Below are 24156 nucleotides of genomic sequence, written 5' to 3'. Positions count from 1 at the left end.
CTCTTTTCAGCACTGCCGTGGCCCTTGTATGTAACCACAACAAATACGTTTTGAACACTTGCTGTATCTCAGGACTTAGATAGCTGCTGGCATCACAAATAGGAAGTTGGGAGCATGTCGTCGGTGCCTTCAGCCCTCTGGGACCAGTGAGAGGAGAGATACAAGGTGTCCAAAGTTCATTGGCGTCATGGCTAGGGAATTTGGGAAGGCATTTGGGGGAGAGGCCATTTGTGCTGGGCCCTGAAGGGCAAGTGGGAGTTTGTTAGGCCAGAAGAGGAGAACATTCTAGGCATAGGGTCAGCACATACACATGGTTCTAACCTTTGCAAGACAAATACTCTTCAGAATTGTAGTGATGTGTGTGATTTAAGTGATTATAAATCTATTTTATAACAGTGAAAGAAACTGCCTATTCACCGCCCTTACGTTCAGCTTGTAATTGCTGACTTACTCGACTCCCACCAATGGATTGAGCTCCTAGCAGGCAAAGCCCGGGGTCTCCTTGATCTCGGTATCCTCGGTGCCTGGCCCTGGCACATTCAGTTTAGTTTTCAATCAATATGTGTGGGTAAATGAACGGTGCCACAGTCGTGCTCCTCTGGAACACACTATTCCTTGGCACTGCTGCCCCGCAGTCGGAACGAAGTGCTTGAGGACAGGAGGATCCTGGGATGGGCATCCCAAATGCCCATCTCCTGGACCCCTGACAGGTGCTGCTGCCTGAGGACTATCTGGCTGTAATTTGATGCAGCTCAGAGTGAGAACTGGAAGAACAGGAAACCCTGTGACTCACAACGGTGTAACAGGATCCTGGAGGAGTGGCCCGTATCCTCCTCTGTCAGCTCCACACTTACCCTGCGGCCCCAGGCTTGTCAGTACACAGTGCTTCAGAGCTGGAATCTTCCTAGGTGGCATGGCAGGCCCCAGGCCCCAGGGAGAGTCCATCTTGTCCCATCTGAAGAAAGGGTTATGGCAGATCTGTTTCAGACAGGAGCCTTAAAGAATCCAGGATCTGCTGTGTCTTTTCCTTCCCAACCCATCTTTTTTTTTCCCCCCCAAAAAATCAGGAACATCTGGCCTTGGTTTGGCAACTTTAAGGGTAAACTTGCTCTTTACACAGTCTTGGTCTTCTCAGGAGTCTGAGAAGGCATTAGCCTCAATGAGGTCCCTGACAGCAGTTACCTAGCTTTCCTCGGATGGGCACACCTGTGCCCCAGGTTAGGGCACTCAGCTGGCCACTGGATGTTGGGTTCTGCCAGGGACTTGGCCTGTGGTTTGGGGAAGCTTCTCCAAGCCTTGGTTTCCTCGTCGAAGATTTGTGGTAAAACACTGGCAGAGGAAGAATGCAAAAATATGAAATTCTTTGGAAGCGAAGTTGCAAGCATGTATGTGTAAGCACACAGTCACTGGAAGGCTGTGTGTGTGGCTGCATTTAGATGATGACTCTCCCCTCTAGTTTGACCTTTCTTGAACTCTCTGATCTCATTTGGCCCTCTGACTATGCATAGTGGGTACACTAGGGCCTAGTCAGTGGCTTGTCTTTTTTTCTTCCTATAATTTTAAATTGAAGTATAATATGCACAGGAAAATGCACACACCAGGTAATCACTGCCCAGGTCCAGTAACAAATCATTATCAGCACCAGCACTAACCGCAACTTAGTGTAATGGCTGTCCTGACCAGTACCAGCCAGCATTGATCTGTTTCTGTACTTCCTGTAAATGGGCTTATACAGTGTGTCCCCTGTTGTGTCTGGCTTCTTTCACCCGACTTTGTAGTGTGAGATAACAGCTAGCTACGTTGTCGCATGTGGTGGTAGGTGATGCGTTCTTATTGCTCGGCAGTATCCCTGCCCCTGACCCTCCCACCCTGTTTTTACTGGTTGAATTAAAGTCGGTGAGACTAGACAAACCCCTTCATTTCAAGAGGGTATGGTCCTTCTTAAATTTCTTTTGAGGAGGCAGGGTTGGAGCCTTGGAGATACACATACACACACACACACACACACACACACACAGCCAAAAAAATGTATACACATTTTAGGAAAGGAAAAAAGTGCATTAAAATTGTAATATTCAATATATACCAATAACAAAAGATGAATACAAGTCACGTTTGACTTCTGCAATTTCAAGAGGTGCTCAAAGTGGTTACCGTCGGCGTCTAGACACTTGTGATTACGGTGAACTACTGCTTGAGCAACATTGACCAAAGTGTCTACTTGTATACAGTTTTAAAAATTCAATGGCATTAAGTACATCACATTGTTGTGCAACCATCACTACTATCCATTTCCAGAATTGATTTCTTTTAAAATTATGTTCCTGTGTACTGTAGTGATTTGCATGTAACTGGTTTTCAAAAGGCTGTGAAATGGGAGAAGTTGGGGTCCCAGCAGTGGTGAAAAACCCAGGGGTTGTTGAATTATAGGAATCTTACAGATTTATCTTACAGATGTTGAATTTTAAGGTTTCTTCTACACTTTCCTTTGAAACTGCTTAAGGTATTCCAGATAGGATTTGTGTGTAACTTTATATAACAAACTGTCGAAGTTGGAATAGTGCTTTCTTCTAGATATCAGTAGTTTGATCAGGACCATTTTCCAGTAGGTCCAGACGGGGTGGACTCAGGAACCAGGCAGTGACCACCAGCCACCCAATTGGAATTGGCTTGCGAGACAAGATGGGCCCGTCTGGACCTGCAGTAGGATTGTCACATTTCTTGTTTTTGGCAATAGAATAAGGACCTAGGTAATCCAGATACTAGTCTCACTGTGTGGCCTTGGTCCAGGCTGCTCCCTGGCCTCAGTTCCTCTGAGGTCCCTTTCTGGGTCTCCAGGCCTTTCCTTTTGGGGATTCCTCAGCCCTGGCTGGAGCTGCATCTGTCCCACTGGGCCACTTTGAGGTGAAGCATCTACCAGGGTGACCTTCCGCTCCCTCCATCCCTTGCATTTTTGTTGCTATGACACGATTTCCCCTCCTTTTAGTGCTAACCTGGAAGAAAATGTGGGCCTTTAAGGAGATGGGCTTCCCATGTGGGGTGTTATCTTATTTCATAAAAAGTATGAGGTTAATTTCCTTTTAGAACTCCTCTTGCCTCTACCCACAATTCTGTATGGGAAGTGGACATGTCGGAGTGGTGTGTTATGGTAAGAAAGAAGCTGTCCAACATTGCCCAATGAGGAAGTTCTAATCTCCTCAAGATTGTGAAGTAGATATCCTCTGGAACTACTGTCTCTTTCTCTGTAATAAACAGCCTTGTCTGTGCAAGCAGGTGGCTTTCCCATACCTCAGCCGGGCTTTGCTTCAGACCCACCCCTGTTTCCCCAGCCTGGAATACCCACTCCTTTCTCTCTTTCTCCTTGATAGAGATTTAAAGAGAAACAGTCCAGTGTAATAGGACACACACCCACCACAGAAAAAGAAGGAACAATTTGGGGAAATAGTCTCTGTTTTGTTAACCCAAATGTGACTAAATAGAGTTAAGAAATGTCCTGGTTTCTCCGAGGGTGGTAGCATCTGGTAAAGGGGAGTCTGGGAGAAAAAGGGAAAAAGGGGTGGACAGAAAGCGAGGTGATAAAGAGCATTATGTTCATCACTGCATTTATGCCAATGACTGTTGCGTAGGGCTAGTCATCCCCGTTTATAAGGAGGAAACTGGAATTCAGATGGAGAGTTTCTTACCCAATGTTACACACCTGTACAAATACTAGAGGCAGGATTTGAACACTGATTTTTCTGATGCCACAACCTACACTTTTACCACCACCAGCTACAAAATGAGGGTTGGCTTGAATGATTCTGCTTTGATAGTTTCCAACAAGTACAAGGTTTGCCTTTCCAATTCCCAGCAGCCAGGATCAACACAGGATTATTTCACACATAGCCTAATACATTAACTACTAACTTTCAAAGACCCCGGGCAGAAAAGTGGTACAAATGACCTTAAGCAGTGTTGACCAGGACACAGCCCGCCACTATCACATTACTGGCATGGTGGATATCAGCCCAAGGAGGGGGGAAGATGTTTGAGCACTCGGCCCTAAAGGTGTCAGCTTGGTTAGTCTGGAATGTGTCTTTGGAATTCCTAATGTTTTTTAAAAAACTCTTCATGTCATTCTGATGTGCAGCCAAGTTTAGGAACTCTTATCCCAAGTGGCGGAATGGAGACTAGACAGAAGTTATCAGAAAGTAGATTTATCTTAGATTGAGGAAAAGCTTTCCAACTAGAGCTGACCAGCAATAGAAGCTAACCAACATAGAGAAGTAGTGAGCCTGTCATACTTGGAAGAATTCAAACCTGGGCCTGATGATTTACTGGGGTGAGAGAGACAAACTATGGAAACTTGAATGGCTGTCTGTGTTCAGTGGGATTGAACTAGTTTCCCCCAGGGCCTTTCCTTTCTAAGAATAAGAATTTTTTAGTTGTAGTCCTATTGCCCAGTGTATATTCGGTATCTCCTACATGACTTTCTTCCATGACCTTGGGCCTGGTGTTCCCTCCATCTGGCTGCACTGTGGGTGAAAGTTGGCAGGATTCTGCAAAGTGCATTCATGTCCTTTCCATTCTAGGAAATCTGTCTTTGTATGGAGTCTGCTTCTTGTTTCTGACTTCTGCCTGCTTTGGCCACCCTTCCCCCAGCACAGTAGTACCGGCCAAGGCTAATGGGCCCAAATGGTATGTTTAGGAAACTGTGATGTTAGATTAACTGTCCCTTCCTGAGTGGCCCGAAGAAACTCAGTGTGGATACGCCATCATGCTGTGCAAGAGGGGAAGTTTGGGCCAAGGTGCTATAGTTGCATTTTCCACGGTTGTTCCATATCCTTTCTCTTAGTCTCATGTGATGGAGAGGTAATCAAGGCCCTGGGGTCATCCAAGAAACCATCGGGCAAGGGTGCCAGCCCATACTAAGAAGGCCCACCGGACAGACGTTGGCGCTGGTCCCAAGGGCCTGGCTTTAGAGCCAGACACACGTGTTTGAATTCTAGCTCTGCCCGTCACCACGTACAAAAGGACAATGGAGGTCTAGTCAGTTAAACCATAGGATCGTGCCTGGTACATAAGAAATGCTTGGTAAACGTTCAGCCAATGTTAACAATCATCATTTTCATTGACTACTGAAAGATGATAATAATCTTTTGGGCAAAGGGCAACGTAACTTGAGTAAAGGCTGACTGTTTACTTATAGAGTCTTTGAGGGTTAAGGATGAGAAGTATCAACTGGATTTCCAACAAGCCTCGTTGCAATTTAAACATCAAAGTTAAACTAAGAATAGCCACTGTAGAATTGTGGTTACTGCGTCTTTGCTCTTCTGTGTACGTGACCTCATACTCCAAGACGTGATGGTACAACCTCTTAAGAAAGTGGTACAGACTCTGCTCCCCCACACAGGAACTCTCCTGCTTCCTTTGCAACACCCAGAGCCGTGTATGGGGAGTGGGTGGCAGCAAGGCTCTGGCCCTCTCCTTCTGTCTTTGGGAGAGCAGTAACGTGGAAGCTCCAACGTTGTCATGTATCAAACTCATGATCATGGCCAGAGACATGTCTGCTGCCCCTGCTTCCCTCTGACTTGCCAGGCCAGACCCATGGGCCGTGCCTGCCACTGTTTGCCCTTCATGTCTGCATCGAGGGTGACGGGAAGAGAAGATGGCCTTTTTGTGGGTGTGGCCAGCCTCAGTGTTCTGCAATGCCGTTAGGTCTGTACAGACCCCACTGTTGTCCAACAGAAGAGGGGCATTCATCAAGCAGAGCGGACGAGAACACAGAGGAGTCAGGCTGCCCAGTCTGATTCTGGCTTGGCCCTTTGCATTTGTGTGACTTTGGGCACATTGCCTTCCCCTCTTGGTAGAAGGTGGTTATAACACTACCTACTTCACAGGGCTGCTGAGAAGTAAATGAGTTAATGGGTATAAAACCTTGAGAACCTCAAGGTGGATATGCCATCATGCGTGCTGGTATCGTGCCATGTAAGGGTTTGCTGCTATTACTGTTGCCCACGAGGGCATCTTGGGCTGTTCCCGGATGTGGCCTGGCATTGGCCTCTGGTCTGGTGGTCCCGGACTTTGTACATTCACACCAAAATGCGTCAACCATGAGGCAGCATTCCTGGACTGCCCAGCTGTCGTTGGATCTGGAACAGGCAGCCTCTGGAGTGATTAAAGTTGCCCTGGGCCCTGAGGTCACCAGACATTTGTCTCCCATTGAACCAGTAGGGAGGGGACTTGTCTGAAGCCGTACGCTTTGACGTTCTGGGGAGCCTCAAACAACATTGTTGGGGAGGGCAGGCCTCTTCAGGAGCACCCTGGCTCCCTGGTGTTGAAGGAAACCCACATCTGTGATCCAGCGTGGGGTGGGGGTTGATGCAGCCCGGGAGGTTGAGGCAGGCAGTGGGCTCAAGGCAAGTGAGGTGCCAGGAGCCTGAAATCAGAAAAGAGAATGGACGGTTGGATTCTTCTGGATTTGGACTGGTGGACTTGGTCTGTGGCAGCTCTTTAAGAAATGCTGATAGCAGGGAGTTCTGGGGAAGCCTCATTTCTGAACATTGGAAACCCAGCATGACAAGCCTGGTCCCTCTGCCTGCTGAGGAGGGAGAGGGCCTTTACACTTCTCAGTTCCCACTCGATCCTTTCCCACCCCGTGCGAGGACTACGTCTGCCAATTTTATTGTTTCGGAATCACATGGCAGTGGAGAGGGGTGGGCCAATTCACTGGACTTTCCTTCAACTTGCTTATCGCTGCTTTCAGCATTTTACCCCAGACTTTGATCCCTTTTGAGATTTTAGAAGAATGATAAAAGATTAGTACTGATCAGGATATTTGAAATAATCTGAGAAGGGCCAATCTCATTACTCTACAGGGGCAAAAATGGACCCAGAGAGAAGGACGTGCCCCAAATCCCATAGGGAGTTAGGATACAGCCTGGGAGAGAGCAGATGTACGGGACACAAAAGGGGGGACACTGGGTTGTCCTCTTCTTAAAGGATTCAGCACCTTTTGCTATTCCTCTGAAAATCCTACACTGCAAGTTTGGTTAAAAGAAAATCCAAGAAGACCTGACTAAAAAATGCTGGAAATTATAATATATTATCATACTATATATTAAGAATGATATTTATCTGGGAAAGCTAATAAAAATGTATGCTCCTTTGTCAGAGTTGGGCAACTGCAAGAGACAGGCAGGGAATGACTTGTGCTTCCCACACGATATCAGTGGGGATGGTCAGCAGCCAGGCTTTGGCCTTGGGAATCCTGGAGTTTTGGAGTTGGGAAGAGCAGCGTCCCTTTGGTCCCTCAGTCTGCTGAGGAGGCTGGGAGGACCACGACACCTGAGGGCATGACAGCACCCCCTCCATGCCCAGCGGCCTCCCCTGTCTTGGACCCTGCTGCTGCCAACAGGGAGATTGTGGACACCTGTGTGTCTTCTTGGATGGATTTCTGTCAGATCTTTTCTTAGTAGGAGAAAACTGGGAATATCCATGGCCAAGGCAGACGGAAACCGTCTGAGAAGGACTTCTGATGCTTTTCCTTCTCCTGGTATTAAATCTGGGAAAAGTTCATGTACATGTATGTTGGAACAAGACCAGTGAAATAACTACAGAAAGTTGCTTCCACCCTGAGGACAGGAGAGGTTGCATTAGTATTAACGTAGAGCCTCTATTATGTGTGAGGCACTGTGCTAGGCTCCAGGGATACAAGGGTGATCCAATAGACATGGCTTTTCTTGCCCTTGGTGCATATATTCAGACATTAATAAATATAGACTTCCAAATTGTGGATGGTGTTGTGAAGGGAAAAGTCCGAGTTCTTAGAACAACGGGAGGCGTGACTGTCTTATTGGGAAGATCAGAGAAGGCCTCCGTGGAGAGAGGCGTGAAGGATTGGTACGAGGTCGGATGGCAGATGGTTGGTGGCAGAGAAAGAATGGGGTAAGGAGCTGTAGGCCTGTGTGAAAGGGCTCCGAGGCAGGGAAGGATGAGTTGGGTGAGTCGGGGACTGAACCAAAGGTGGAGCCTGCGTAGGAGTGCAGAGGCATGCGATGGCATTAGGAGGTGGGAGGGGCCAGACCATATAGATAGAGCCTTGTAAGGATTTCCGAGGGGTTCGGTTCTAGTGGAAAGCCATTGAAAAGTTTTAATCAGGGGAAGAGCAGAGTCTGGCTGAGGGTGGAAAAAGGATGGCAGAGGTAAAAGTAGAACTGGGGATTGTGTAAAACCAGGCGAGAGGTGGTGGCTGCTTGACCTAGGGTGAGGGGTGGTAGGGTCGCATGACTGCCCTTATGAGGTATGTGGCGGAGAACAAGCCTTGAGGGTCAGTAATGAACTCTGGTTCAGGGGATGTTGCCTTCGGTATTAAAATTTAACCTTTCTGAAAAGAACTCTCCTCTTCCTCAATAGGCTTTTTCTCTAGTCTTCTCTAGGCTTATTTCTCTAGTCTTTAGAAATAAAACTAAACCTATTTTTCTAATTTTAATTTTTAGTTTCTTTTAAAAGATAAAGTCCTGTCAAATCAATTCCCATTACATGGTCTTAATAATAACCTTCCATATGTTACGGATTTTATTCTTTCGAAGAGCTGAGTGATGTACTATGACATAGATGCATACTATTTATTTCACTTACAGGTCTCTACTCTTGTGTCCCCCCTTTTGCAGGTTGACCAGTATCTCTACCACATGCGTCTTTCTGATGAGACCCTTCTGGAGATCTCTAAGCGATTCCGCAAAGAGATGGAGAAAGGACTTGGAGCCACCACCAACCCCACTGCTTCAGTGAAAATGCTGCCCACCTTTGTGAGGTCTACTCCAGACGGGACAGGTACTGCACTGTGGGGTGGGGTGGGGGGGAAGATGGCTCTGGCTGCTCCATTGCTGGGGGGAGAAGATTAGTGTGGCTTTGCTCAGGGACCCAAAGAACTGTGTATCAGTGAAGGTTCTTTGGTTTGAAGCCTCAAAAACCAACCCTGGCTAATTGAAGCATACAGGGAACTTAATGGAAGTCTATGGGATGGGATAGACAGGAAGACGGGGAAAGCAGGCAGACTTGGCGGTCAAGGTAGAAGGACATCCTTGTCAGCCCGACCAGAGCATCGCTGTCAGCCATTTGTTTCCCATCCATGTGCTGAGAAAGCCTGCGTGGCTGTTTGGGATTTTCTGGTCCCACTGAGATTGCACTCAGTGGTGGTGATAATGACAAACGTGCCTAAGATGGTCACAGCCATGGGCCATGGCTGTCTCTGGCCCACCTAACTGGCACGTTCCATAATCTTGCTGGAGAAACAGTGCAGTACCGATTCTCCTAGATTGTTCTTGAACTCCATGAAATAAGAGTATTCGGAGTCTGGATAAACTTGGGAGGATGTGAAGAGCCACAATGCATATGAAGGTATTCAAGGCTCTGAAGTTGTGCAATAAGAACCTGTCAAGCTGTGTTTAACCCTCTTATTGGGATACAGAATTTGTATTTCATGGTGCACCGTCTGGCAAGTGATTGAATCAAACCGGAGAAAAGGGCCATGGTGGAGATTGAAGTTGGAAAGTGGTTTGGGGCTAGATCACAGAAGGCATTAGATGCCTGCCTAAAACATTGAGTCTTTCTTCAGTAAGCATTGGGGAATAATTGAAAGGTTTTTGAGGGGTGCAAGCAGAACTGTCTTGGTATAATGGGTATCATCCACACTGTATGTAGAGTGGAGGAGGGGTGATGGTCAGCTGGTAGAGCACAGGACATTGGCCCAGGTGGGACGTGGTGGGAGAGGACCCTAAGGTGATGCCAGGATGTCGAGCTCAGCTGCCTGAGGGTGGCACCATCCTCAGAGAAGGGAATGGAGCTAAGTTATGTCAGTGCTTTCACACAGCTTGTTTCATTAATCTTCACAGTAACCCTTCATTTTAGAGATGAGAGATCTGTGGGGCCGTGAGGGGTGAAGGGTGGGAGATGGCTACCCACATGTAGAGGTTGGGAGAAATAGCCCTAGGGGCAGCTGCCAGGGCAGTGGAGGAACCAGGAAGCAGAGTCCAAGAACCTGAGGGAGGAGAAAGCACCAAGAAGCTGGTCCCTAGTGAGGCATTTGCAGAGCATTCTGGGAATCGGGGCTGGGGAAGGTCACGAGACAGGTCTTGTTCATGTGCCGTTTACCTTCAGTATTTCCAGCTGTCCTTGAGGCTTACCTGAGAGCCAACAGGGAACTGATTTGTCTAACAAGGCTGTGTACCTTTCTGTGATTCCTAAAATAAGTATGTGTTTGCTGAAGCCTTGGGACTCAGCCTGGACCCAAGGGTATGACCTTGTTGAGGATTATTCTCCGAGTGTGTGTGTCTCAGCCTTCAAAGAGCTCCTTGAGGTGAGGGGCCTCCCCCAGTTCTTAGGTATCCCTTGTGTGCCCTCTAGATTGGCACTGTACCTGCCATGCTCTCTGACTGGTGGCCACACCCACTCCTATTGTTTGTGTTTGGCATTCTGATAAATTTACTGGCTCCTTAAGACCAGGGACCTTGTCTTTATTTCAGGCACTAGCACTAAGCCAGTACCCTAAATATTTACTAAATGTATATTATAGGTAAGGGCTTTTCTGAACTCCTAGATGCAGTAACTCATTTACTTTTCACAAAAGCCTGCAAGAAGTAGGTACCAATTTTAGCTACTATTTTTTTCAGTGAGGAATCTGAAACTCACATGGTCAAATAACTTGCCTATTCTATTAGTAACTCAGGCCTAGCTGTTCAGCTCGTTCAATAGAGACCCCTTCGAAGCTGGTCCTCTATAGGGCAGCAGTGTGCTGAGCTGCCTTGTGGCCTGCCTTTGAAGAGTGAAAATTGTCCTGGGGAGATAAGGCATACACAGATGAAATGATTACAGAATGATATGGCTCATAATGCAAGCACCCGATATGATAAAGAGAGACTAAGCTGGTGATAGACTGCTTGGAGGCTGATAAAACCCTGAAAGGAGCCCTTATCTTGGTTGCTCAGCATTATATCAACAGCCAGGCAGTGGAGACAGATCAATAGCTCACACACAAGTGCGTAAGTTGGTTCATATGGTGCCTACAATATAAACTGAGGATTATATTGACAAATGACCTCCATATAGTAGTAGCTAGAGTTTATTAAACATTTACATGCTCCAGGCGTTGTGCCAAACACCTTAGGCCTTCGTTGCATTAACTCTTGATCAAAAACTGTGTGTGTGTGTGTGTGTGTGTGTGTGTGTGTGTGTCCCTGTGCCCTAGGCATTAGAGTGGGAGGTACTGGCTAGACAGGAAGTTATTACTATCCCCTGTAGCAGATGATGAAATCTGAATAAGAGATTTCTAATCATTTACCCAAAATCATATGGCTAATATATGTTACAATGGGATTTGAACCCAGATCTTCCTGCCTAAAAATCTTCACACACTCAGCACCTACACAGTATTCTACATAATCCCGTTTAAATCCTTTGAAGAGCGGTTTTATATCTGTGGAGCTAATGTCGGACCTCTGTGACTGGCACATATTTTGAACTTAAGAAACATTTCCTGATATAAAAGCGTCAGTACGATACTTCCGATGGTGTTCTGGGGGTGCTTACAATGTGTTTATATGCTCCAGGCCCCTTCCTTCAATTAGAGCAGCTCCATGTTTCTCTATTTCTACGTTTTGGCATTTGGCATCCTGCTCCTTAAAATAGTTTGAAAGCCAATGATGTAGAAGATCAGATTTCCCCATTCCTTGACTGTACCAGACTCTAGCATTAACCGTATGGTTTGACATCTTTAATAACACGGAGTTACTTTTTGTCTGAGCTACTGAGTGGAGACCGGCGTTGTATTATAACAGAGTATCTGGGACCTTGGAGCTTAAAAAGACGCTGTTAGATGGGGTAGTGGCCGTGGTGGTTCCAGGCACATGGGAAACCTGTGTCTGGCAAAGTTAGTTTTGTTGGATTACCTATGCATGACCTGGAGATTTATCTTTTTAGTTCTCCTCTCAATTGGAGTCCATGCCGTACGTTCTTAGAGCTGTCCATTGATGTGTTCTAGCAGGCACTTGAAAAGTAAAGGGTAAACAAGGTCTCCCTCGACCCAGAGCCACTCCAGGGAGGAAGATCAGAATGTTCTGTGCAGTCACTTGGGGCCCCTGGGAATGTTCCTGCTCTTGAAGGGCAGGTAGGAGTAGGTCCCTTGAAAGGAACTGAATTATTATAGAGCTACTTCAGGAACCGGATATGAAAGGATGACTCTGTCGTTGACTGACCTCAAAGTTCAAGGCTGCATGCCTCAGGCGTTGGGTGACAAGGAAGGGCTGATGCCCCAATGGTTGGGTCTAACATGGCCCCTGGTAACCGGCCATCCTGATTTGTCCAGGACTCTGCCAGCTTTAGTACTGAAAGTCCTATGTCAGTCCTGGGCATTCGAGAATGGTTGACCACCCTACATGGCCCTGGAACCCAGGACCTCATCACCGCTTGGGTGGACTATATCACAGCTGTCTCCTTGCCAGCCCCTGGCTCTGGACCCATCATCTATAGTGCTACTTAACACAGCGCTTGAAAACACAAATTTGACCTTCTGCTTGACAACCAAAGTTCTTGGCATCGGCCTTTACTGCATTCTTGCAGCCATGTCATAGAACCCCTATGTTGCAGCCACTCTGAAAGTGCCATTCCTTGAGCATGCTGTGAACTCCTATATATGTTTCCTTTTCTCCGTCTGGCAACTTCATACCCATCCACTAAGACCTGTCTGACTGTCTCATGTGACCTCTGGGGAAGCCTTCCGTATCCGAGCAGAAATAATCGTTCCTTCTGCAACATTCGTATCCTGGTACTTGCCAAAGTGCATCTAACTGCCCCCTTTCTTTCTGTCCAGTCAGGGACTGGGTTGTCTGCTCCACCAGGCAGCTAAGTAACTTTTAGTAGCTGGCTTCAATGCTCCGTGTTGAAATAATTAATCACAGAATGGGAAGTGCTTGGTTCGCAGGTCCTAGAACAGATTCAGTGTTTGACTCTCAAAAATAGTTATTTTAAAAACATTTTTAAAACAGGGGACCCCATCGCTACTTTAAACAGAATGAAATCTTTTATGTTAAATGTTTATGTTAAGTGTGAGACAGTTAAGAGTAGGGGAAAGAAATAAAATTGGAAGTGAGAATGTGGCAGGTGACGCTGTGCCTTAATTGACCTCCCTTTGACCTCACCAAGGGCAGACTTTGCCACCTTCAAGGATCCCCAGAACTCTGGAATGCTGTATAAAAAAGCCACTTGTTTCAAAGGAGTCTTTTGTAACTTGTGATTCTGAATAAGTCCATTTAATCACCTAAAGAAGCTCAGGGGTTGAGAAGCTGGGCTCTGTCTCTAACCTTAACCAGGCAATTCCTCAAAACGTTAATTATAGGGTTACCATATGACCAGCACATACTCAACAGAAATGAAAATATACATCCACACAAAAGCTTGCACAGGATTATTCACAGCTGCATTATTCATAATAGCCCCAAAGTGGAAACAACCCAAATATCCATCAATTGATGAATGGAGGAGGAAAATGTGGTATGTCCCTACAATGGAATATTATTTGGCAATAGAAAGGAATGGCTTACTGATAAATACACCATGCACAAACCTTGAAAATATCATGGTAAGTGAAAGAAGCTGGTCACAAAATGACCCCCACATTGTGTGATTTTATTTATATGAAAAGTCTAGAATCAGCAAATCTAACGTAGGTTAGGTTTCCAGGGACTGAATGGGAAGGGGCAATGGGGTGTGACTGCTTATGGGTCTGGGGTGTCTTTTGGGGTACGGAAGTGTTCTAAAATTAGATAGTGGTGATGGTTGCACAACTCTGAGAATGTACTAAGCCCACTAAATATTATATTTTAAATGGGTGAATTTTATGGTATGTGAATTATATTTCAACAAAATTATTTTAAAACCTCATCATCCAGCTTAAATTTTGGTGTTGGTGATGGTGCCTATCTATACCTATAAGTGTGTGCGTGCATGAAAACAATACCTCAAAGCAGGCACACCTGGTACTACTGACTGTGCCATACTTTTAAGGCTTTTTGCTGAATTTCTGACCATAACAAAGCAAATTGTGTTTGACAAAAGGGCACTGCTGCTTACAAATACAAAACCAAACCAAACCTGTTTGCAAGTCATTCTTAGAGCCTTGGTTGGCACACCACCGTGAGCGCCTGATGAGAGGAACAGGTGGAGATCTATTTTAATTAGTGACAAGTACCTAATGATTGAAAACAGATCCTGTTGGAAAATTCAACTGGCCCTTGCCCCTCACCCCTCAAAAACTGCCTGGACATTGTCAGGTACCAGGCCACCTGTTAGTGCGTGATATTAACAATGCTGGCTGCCCTGCTCAAATACATAACTGATGCCGCATCAACCAACATGACGGTGACTATCATGTTCAGGCAGTTAATCAAATGCCATCTGAGTCCTCGTCAGAGACAGGTGAGTGCCCAGGAGAAATTGAAACCCCTTTATCTCGCTGACCTTATATATTTGATGAGAACCTCACTGAAAGTGGGCAGAATGGATGTTCAGAATGGGAAATGAGTCAGCGAACCAACTAACAATCTGAATCCTAACCATTGGGCAATTTGAGGGAGGATTGGCATGACCTAATACTCCTATTGCCAGTTCTTCTTAACTGGGCCAGCGTTACTTCTTTGAGTTCTGTTCTCGTTTAGAGTAGAGGGTTGGTACCTCTTTCCTTGGCTATTTTTAGAGGGGGATGCTTTTAATTAGGAGGGCCTTCAGGAGAGAGGGCTTGGTGAGTATCTAGTAAGGTGGGTACAGAGGTTTGGTATAATTGCATGAGATGACATCTATTTGTGGCTACCAAAAAAGTCTGCGTCAACGTCATAGGACCTGGGTTCCTCTAGGGAGAAGGGTGTGTCACCTCTTGCCAGTGGATGTTTCTGCCACCTCCCACTCAAATCTGAGAACATTTGGCCACTTGGGAGGCGCAAAAGGGATGGGCTGCAGTTACTGATAATGATTAGGGTGTCTTTGCTTTTTTTTTCACTTTATGGCTTATTTGCTCCCATCCTGGATTCTGTGCCAAGTCATTCTCAGCTTCCAGAATCCAGGGCCACAAGACATGTGGGTGTGGTGCAGTGAGACTGGCATGGGCTTTGGGGTTAGATGAACTTGGGTTCAAACCCAGTAGTCATTGACCCCTGTGTGACCTTCACCAAGTGACTCAACTTGTGAAACACTGTGTCACTTCCTCTGCCTCCCAGTGCAGTTTGGAGGCTGCTGGTGACCTCTGGGTTTTATGTTCTTGGCGTTGTTAGTGAAGAATTCTTTATTTAAGGATTTACAGTATTCCCCTGAGCAGACTCTTGGGTCCTTGCAGTAGACAACTTTGCTGGAGAGCCAGACCTGGATTTGAATATTGGTTTTTCTTATCTGTCAAATTTGGGATTATAATGCCCAACCAACATGGTGGTTGTGGATTAATGAGATCATGCTTATAAACAAAGTGACCATCACTAAAGAAATGGTCGTTTCTCTTCTGTTAAAAACATCTGTGTGTTGGGCCTTCAGTTAACTAAATCGCCCTCATACCTGCCTCTGTCTTCCATTGTTTTATGATTACAAGAATCCACATGCCAGTGAGGAAGTCTGAACTCTGTCCTAGAGACAAGAGAGATGAAGACAGCTCATTTTTCAAAAAATTACATGAAGTAGAAGATGAATTCGATCTTTTAAACAAACCTATGGTGAAACCTTGCTTCCTATATTTTAAGAGTGGTGGTGACCACATTAGGAGGAATTGGAGAGATTTAGGAAGGGTGGTGAACGAATGTAGTCTTCAGGATTTCTTGGGACACAACATAAAACCGAGAAACCGTAAATATTTTGACAACATAAAAATTAAACAAGTCTCTGCATGGCCAAAATATCGCAAACAAAATTAAAAGACAAACATCCATCTTTTAGGTTATTAAGAAAATAACGACTATTTATATCAAAGACAAGAGATGTGAACAGAAGATTCAGAGAAAAAGGAATTCAAAAGGCCAGTTAATGATTCAAAATGTCTAACCTTACACAAAAGAAAGTGACCAAATTTTTAAAAAAATGAGATGCCACTTTGATCTAGGAGTTTGGCAAAGGTTAATTGCTATATAACATGCAACACTGGTGAGAGTGAATTCTACCTGCTGATTTGCATGGAAATTGGTGAGAACTTTTAGGAAGATAATTCAGCGATATCTTCCAAATTAAAAACACATCCTTAGAACCAGAGATTCAAACCCTTTTCTTGGAAAGTATCAGGTAACAGCCTTCCCTATCTTGATAAAATAAATATATCAAAGGACACCCAATAAATATTAACAGTGGTTACTTTCTGGGTGTGGAGAGAAGAAAAGAGATGTTTGTTTTTAATTTTTTCTACTTTTGTACTGTTTGAATTTTCTTTTAAAACAGAGGTTTATATTTTGTTATTTTTAAAAAGTTAAAACTGTTTTCCAGACGTGACAGCATGTTTAACAACTCATGGAAATCCCACAGTTGGCACTTAAACATTTTGTTTAACTATGAACAAATGCAATAGGGGATGTTTTCTTAATACATTGCCTCAAATATCACCTGTAATCTCTCAGCAGAATAATCTCTCTGGACCTTTCTGGGTCCTCTGCCATATGGCTGTGCACTTTCCTAAGAAACCTGCTATCGGCATGTTTTCTTGCCCCAGAGCCTTGCTCCTCCCTGTCCATTGTGACTGTCCCAGACCCACAGATGCGGTCCTCCGTTATGCCCCATCACACACTCATGCACTGTATGCTCTGGGCTTCTGGACTGTCCCAGAAGGTTCACAGTGGAGACAGGACTTGAGCCAGGAGTAGTAGTAGGTAGGGATTGGAGGGGCTGAGAAGAACTAGGAGGGGAGCTTCACAATCAAACAAAGGAATAATGACAGTGATGACATTTATTGGTGACTTACTATGTCCACGTATATTCACATATAACGTGTTCCATATTTCATGGAAGCCTCATGACTCCCAGGAGAAGTCAGCATTCTGAACCCTGTTCTACAGGTGAGGTGACGTGCTCAGAGAGGCCACACAGGTAGTGAAGCAGCTGAGCTGGAATTCAGAGCCTGCCCACTCCTCATCTCTAAGATCCAGCTGCTCTCTGGCTTGGAGGTGGCCAGTAGGAGACGGATCTCTTCACTGTCCTGAGGAATCACCAGATTTACCTCCAGGAATCACAGTGCTGGGCCTTCCTCAGAGACTGGACTTTGGAAAGAATATGGTCCTTGGCTGTGGTCATCGTGGTCGTGTGTTTGTGGAGGGGGTGCCAGTGGGAAGGGATGCAGAGGAATATCTGTTCAGGCAGAATCTGAAAGGAAGGAAAGCAAGGGGATGACATTCCATCCTGGGAACAGAACAATCAGCAGTACTTTATTTGTGGTTTCCCTTCGGTCCATCAGGAAATACTACTGCAAAACCACCATTCTTGATGGAGCAGTGCCCCTCTGGTGAATTGAGCTGGGCTGGTCTTGAATCATGACCAACCAGGGACAGCCTGAGCCACCTCAGTCCCCCGTGGTCGCCGATTCAGCGGATTGCATGTGTCCTGGGCTGCAGAGTGCTGACGCAGGAAGTTTGTGTTTGATTTTCTTTTTTATCCCTCATGACAACCACGACACAGCGTTTCCTACAGTCTGGGGAGGCTCAGAACTGGAGTGCTTGGAGAAGTCTCCCATGGTCACAAGGGGGGCAGAGTCACTCTATGGGGGTCGAGGTTGCCCCAGCTATCTAACAAGTATAGCTAGTGGGGGCAGGGAATGAGGGGGTGCTCCAGATGTCTGGGAGGGAACTGGAAATTCATACCTCTGTGGAGGAATGCTGAAGCCACTGGAGCAGATTCCAATGGCTTTTCTTAGACAGGTCTCTTCAGTCTCCCCCGGCGATGTTGATTTTGCTTTTGAGTCTGAGAGGCAGCCTGGAAGGCTCAAGTGTGGGTATCGGGCAATGTTTGCTGAGAGCCTGGATGGAAAGTTTCTTCTAGTTACTGACTGTGTCCTAAGTCCTTTGGCACCGTGCTGGGTGTCTGAGGCACACTTTCTAGTTTTCCCCCTCACAACCACCACAACCACACAAGATATGAGGTTCCTTTTTGAGGAACGAGGCAGCTGAAGCTCAGAGGCTCAGGAACTTGCCATAGCCAGGAAGTGGTCAGAGTTCTGACAGGTAACGTGGGCTCCAGGCCAGTTTCTGTGTATCGAGCCACCAGACTATGGTTGTGTGGAGGAAAGTCCCGATGGAATCTCAGGTGGACGACGTTGCCCCAAGTTGCCCCTCTGGACTATAGGGGTTTTGGGGAGTGTACTTGGAGACCAGGCAGACATGGCTTTTCTCAGGGCCTGAGAGTGAGCTGCTGAGGGGACGTGGGCACAGAATAAACCCTGGATGGTTCATTTCGTCAGAGCCCTTTCCCTGACGCTCCGATCCATTCTGCCTTACTCCAGTGGTAGTCTCCCATCGGCAAAAGGGCTAAACATTGACCAATATGCTAGTAAGTGAATCCCCCAGGAGATAACCCTGTATCCTTCTGGGCGGTGGGGGGCTGGTGGGTGGAGTCATTACTGGTTGAGGAGGCTGCCAAGGGCGTAAGCCCACCTGTTCCCCCAGCCCTGGCTCTGGCCTCTGCACCTCTTCAGCACTTTCATTCTGTACCATGCAATGGAGCATGTCCCTGCAGCCAGCTGTGTTACTACGTAGAATCTGAATGTTTTCTGTCTGCACTGCTCGTTTCCTGGATGGAAGGGACTTTGCCTTCTTGGTGACACTGAAGATCTTGACCTATTTGTGTGGATCGAGTTTCCTTCTCCTCTCTCCGTCCCGGCTCTGTGGCTTGTTTGAGTGGAACAGCGAGTGGCCTGACTCTTGTCTTACATACTCTTGGGTCAGCATTCTCTCACATTTGAATAAGCCTGGGACCTTTCCAGGGGCACCTGCTTAGCTTATTTGCTCTTAATTTATAGCCATTTGGACCCCAGTCCACTCCATCATGCGACCCCCTCATCCTGCCATAGGATATTGCTCTCTGTATATAAACATTAAAAGTAAATTTTGTACCAGCATCCAATTTGGCAGAAGGCCCAGGGGCCTGCAGGCCTGTAGCAGTGTGCTGCGTGTCCTGGGGGCATGAAGAACAAAACAGAGGCTAGACTCCTGGCGCAGGGCTTGATGGGCCCCATGAGCTCGGTGGGGACTTGGTTAAAAGCCCCTGGGAAACAGCTCTGTGAGGGGGTGGGCGCCCCATCATTGCGTGTGAAACGGTCTCATTGTTTATGTGAATTCTGAAAGTAATATAAAAGGGCTTAGCAATTAAGAAAAAGAACCAGACAATACATAAATGTGTGTAGAAAAAATGAAGACCCACTGGTCACCCTGTCACCAGAGATGACCAGTATTTATGGTCTTGTGGGTTTTAAAGATTCAATGGGTTTTAAGAATTCAGTGTTTATGGCAGGTCTTATGGGTTTTAAGTGTTGATCTGTAAAGCAGTTTGATCTTGTCTTTTCTGAAATAATAGTGGCCCTTCCTATCTGCAGAACATGGCGAGTTCCTGGCTTTGGACCTTGGAGGGACCAATTTCCGGGTGCTTCGGGTGAGAGTAACGGACAATGGGCTCCAGAAGGTGGAGATGGAGAACCAGATCTACGCCATCCCTGAGGACATCATGCGAGGCAGCGGCACGCAGGTCCGGTCTGGCCCTCCTCTCAGGGTGGCCACGAGGAGCTCCTCCTCTGTGGTCTGGGGGGAGGAGACCCTGCCTGAGGCTTGGCTTTCCTGGCCTCTCTCTGCCTGGTGATCCCCCTGCATGCCTGGAAGCTGGGTGGGGTCCTCCTTCAGGAGAGGAGCACATGCGCTGGAGAGCAGGGAGCTCGTGCTGTGTGTGAGGCCCTGGGGTCTGGATGTGCTGCAGCAGGAGGTGTTTTCATTTGCCCTCTCTTTTGAGGACCACTGGTTATTGAGGAAAGCTCATGGTTGGGAGGCTGGGCCCATTTTCCTGGACACCTGGTTGTTAGGGATGCTATTGAATGGCGAGTCAGTAGAATACACAATTATGGTTTGACCACTGCCACCTGCCACGGTGGTCACTCTGCAGCCCATCATATGGAAATGGAACCTTCCCCTTTGCCTTTGTGGTTATTTGTTCTCTCTCTTCTTGACCATCTAAAACAGAAGAGGTTTTGCACAGGGACAGGAAGCTGTTGAGAAAACACCAAAATCTAGCTTTGGGGTATCTGTCCCACCTGGCAGTGCAGCGGGCACCATGTGCTTCCACGTTGGCCCTTAATCATGCCCATATCTCAGTGGCTCCCAGAGTTATGCTTTGTACTCAGAATCTACACAGTAAAAGGAGTGGATGGAGAAGAAATGGGAAATCCAAGTAAAATCCTCAGTAATAGTCAGAAAAAACTGAGCAAGGGTGGAATTGCCATGGAGATAGTCTCTAAACATGTATGGAGCACCTGTTATGCATTGGGCACTGATCCTTGCTGGGAATCGAAGTCCTGCTCCTTCCCCTCCAGAGCTTAAAGCCCAGCTGGACCACCAGGACACCCCCTGCCCCGCCCCGAGAAAGTGGTAATGTGTTGAAGGGAACGAGTAACCATCTGCAGGAGGAGCTAATACATTGTCAGGCTGAACGAAAGCACTTTTATGGATTTTCTTGTTTTATACTCATATGAGCCTGATGATGCTGGGTGCTCCTGTTATCTCCACTTTATAGATGTGGGATGGGGCTTTGAAAGACTGAGTGACTTGGCTTTAGATCACAGTGGGGAGGGGCCAGAGGCAAGACACAAAGCCAGGTCCACGTGCCCAGAGCCTGTGTTTGCACAACTCCGGGGGGCTCCATCTACTTTGTAGTCATGTGATGTGGTCTACAGTGCTCCCTGGAACTGGGCAACGTGGTGGTCCTGGTTCTCAGCTATCTGCCCCTGCTCGCAGAGTAGGAGGTACTCCCCCAAGGCTGGTGTTCCCGTAGACATGTGATCCTGTGGGGCAGGCCCTTTGGGGACCCTCCCTCTCAAGAGTTCCTCCTACAGGAGAGCCCTCCTACAGAGGGGACACTCATTGCCACCATACCAGAAGTATCTGGCTGATTGGTGCTTGACAACCACAGGTCCAGCCATTATTCTCTGCCCTCAGGTGTCCAGGGAAGCTGGTATTTATCCCCTTTCACCTGCTGTACAAAAACTTTCCTTGGGAGGTTCTTTCTGCTCCTTCTCCAGCTGCTCTCAGTCCATGGGTAGGAATTACCGAAAACATTCCTGGATACTGACAGGCAATGCAGCTATAGGGATCACTCTCAGCTTGAGCGCTGGCTATTCCTGCTATATTTTATGCCCAGCATGTGCTCAATAAAAGTGAATGGAGGAGATGAAATCCAAGTAAGATGTGGTAACCTCTTGGGCCTCAGAGCTCGGAAGAGGTGGAGCCTTCTCACTCCTGCTGCGTGATTCTTCCCACCTCATCAGGCCACCTTCTGGGAAAGGAATTGTGGACCATGAGTAGGACATGTGGAGGAGGTATTTTTAGACCCTTTATATGTCTTTCGGGGGCAGCCTGAGAGTAAACCTGTTTTCCTTTTTTTGATGTTAGGGCTAGAGAAGGGAGGTGAGTCCCTGGGACTATGGGCATTTTGGCTCTGCTGAGGTTGTCACTAGCTCCAGTATACATAATCAAAATGTGTTCATCTAAATTAAAAAAAAAGAATCTATGAGACCCACCTGGAAAAAAAGCTTTTGTGATATTTAAAAAGTTTTGAATAAATGGAAAAAATGCTACATGAAAATGAAACAAAAGAAAACATAGGTGTTTTATATTATCCTATGGAAGGGAAATGATACTACATGTCTTAAAAGCAGCAGAAAACAACATGGTAAAAAGATTGGATGGAAATTCACAGCAATGGAATTACTGGTACCCTTTTCTCTATATTTTAGGTATCAGTCTTTTAATTGGAGGAAAACAAATGGATTTTAAAAACAAAATTTAGTTGCAACCAAAACGAAATCACCAAACCCAAAACTTGCAAAGGTTTTTTGAAGATCTGTGAACCTGGGCAGTGTGGGTCCCTGGGTAAAACATGTCTTCTCATGTATGAATTTCCACTTAGGAGTAGTGAATTACAAATTGTAATAGCAGCCACTTTAGATTTTTAAAGTGCATCTTATGGGAAGGGAAGTGAGAGAAGGTTCTCAGACCTAGAAGGAAAAGGAAACCTTTCTAATTTCGTAAAATGATGCTCTTTGAGCACTTTTACGGCAGGAAGGTGTTAGTTCTTTCTCCCAGCTTCTTATCTTTACATCATCAGCTCACAGAATGAGAGAAAGTCTTCTAATTAAGGAAGCAGATGTTCTCCTCTTCCCCACTTTTAAAGGGTCTAGGTTCTTCTGACCCATCACTATCCCGTAGAACTTTGCACAATGATGGAAGAACTGTTCTTTATCCATCTTGTGCAATAGAATAACCACGAGCCACCTGTGGCAATGAGCACTTGAAATGGGGCTAGCGTGACCGAGGAAGGGAATTTTTAATTTTTCAAAATTCTGATTTTTTAAAATAGCCACAGATGGTCAGTGGCTACTGTATTGGACAGCAGGTCATTTAATGCCTCTTCGCTGCCTCTTTTTTTCTGCCTCCCCTTGTTGGGCGTGCAATTGGAAGAGGAGCAGGGATCAGGGCTGGGTGAGGAGACACCATTTTGCTTTTACTTCTAAAGCTCCTGCTTCTCCCGTCTCCGATGATTGGCCTTGTCGCTCTGCACAGCTTCTGTAACTTCCTTTTTTTGGATAAAGACTATTTGTATTAAAGATCATTTTGACTAGAGTACCAGGAAGAAGGTGCTGGAAGGAATTTGTTTAATCATATCGTAAGTTTTGTCTCTGATTCACTTCCTAACAGAAGAACAGAATTTTCTGAGTATCTATCTAGAAACCCTATTTACGTATTAAAACACTTGACCTCTGTTCAAGGGTGATTCTCTTGGTGAGAGGGCCCTGTCTTTGCCCATCCTTTGTTCCTTAGATTGTTTTGATTTAGAGACTGAGAGTTTCAGCATCAGCTGGGGTGACTTTTGCAAGTGATCAATGCAGGGACAGGATCAATGCAGGAAGTTCAGTTAGGGCTGGCTGCCTTCTAGATGGGGGTGGCCTTGTCTTCCTGGATCCCTCCCACTGAGCATATCCCAGACATCTGGGGAGCCAGTGGGCCTCTCAACCTAGCCTGCCACCCTCAACCTCAGTTCCTTTGTAAATGCAAATACTTTTCATGGTTTAGTGCAGTGGTTCTCTAAACCACTGCTTCAGGATCACCGGGAGTGCCCCACCCCCACAGTTCCTGGTTCAGCAAGTTTGGGTTTGGGCCCTAGAATCTGCATTTATACTGTGATAGTGGTGACACTGCTGCTCCAGGACCACACTTTGGGAACCCCTGGTTTAGTGGACTCTTCGTTGCTTCTGCCTGGAATGCTCTTCTCCTCCACCCTCTTGGCTTTTAGATTTTGCCATTTGAATAACCTGGCCCTTGGAATCTGCTCAGTCTCTTTGGCCTCTGCTTACTTTTTTGTACCAGAATGCCCCTTGGCCTTGGCCTCTAAGCTTCTGGAGGGGTCACCAATTTCTTTTTGAGAATGCTGAGTGGGCAAGAAGGAAGCCATGGGACTGTGGGCTTTGGGACTGATTGAAAGCCTGGGTGATTGTGAATACAGCTTTTTCTTAGGCTTAGGACTTCTCCTCGGTGCTGTGGATCCTGCTTAGCATGGTCGTGGCTGGGAGGCTCTTCATTCTTCAGTGCTCTTCATGGACTCACTGGGTGTTCCATTTTGAAGTTAGAAAACAAAGAAACCTTTTTGAATTGCCCCCAGGAAATTAGTTTTCTCGAATGGAAGAAAAATATAAAGGTTACATATTTTTGTTAAGTCCCTTCATAGAATGCCAACAGAGAATGTCCTACCCACTCCCCCAACCACAAGAGACAAGGATGCTGAATACTTGGCAGTGAGATGGGCTGTCCCTCTGGGAAGACATTCAGCTGTGGATCAATGTCCAGGGGGTTTCTGACAAGGCCACCAAAGGATGTTCTGTTCCCAGGGCATGCAGTGACTTTCTTATTAGCTCTG

General features: G+C 46.3%; 1 protein-coding gene across 1 annotated transcript in view; it reads left to right on the top strand.

Moving 5' to 3' along the window:
• HK2 (hexokinase 2) overlaps positions 1-24156 on the top strand; it is a 52856-nt gene that overhangs the window by 8889 nt on the left and 19811 nt on the right. The window contains exons 2-3 of the mRNA XM_033125237.1: positions 8652-8814; positions 19577-19725. Coding sequence (XP_032981128.1) covers positions 8652-8814; positions 19577-19725 — 312 coding nt within the window. The remainder of the gene's footprint in view (positions 1-8651; positions 8815-19576; positions 19726-24156) is intronic.

Source organism: Rhinolophus ferrumequinum, chromosome 13 (genome assembly GCF_004115265.2).
Source record: "Rhinolophus ferrumequinum isolate MPI-CBG mRhiFer1 chromosome 13, mRhiFer1_v1.p, whole genome shotgun sequence".
NCBI classification, from domain to species: Eukaryota; Metazoa; Chordata; class Mammalia; order Chiroptera; family Rhinolophidae; genus Rhinolophus; species Rhinolophus ferrumequinum.
Note: the sequence above shows the minus strand (reverse complement) of the source record. Positions and strands in the feature narration are given on the sequence as shown.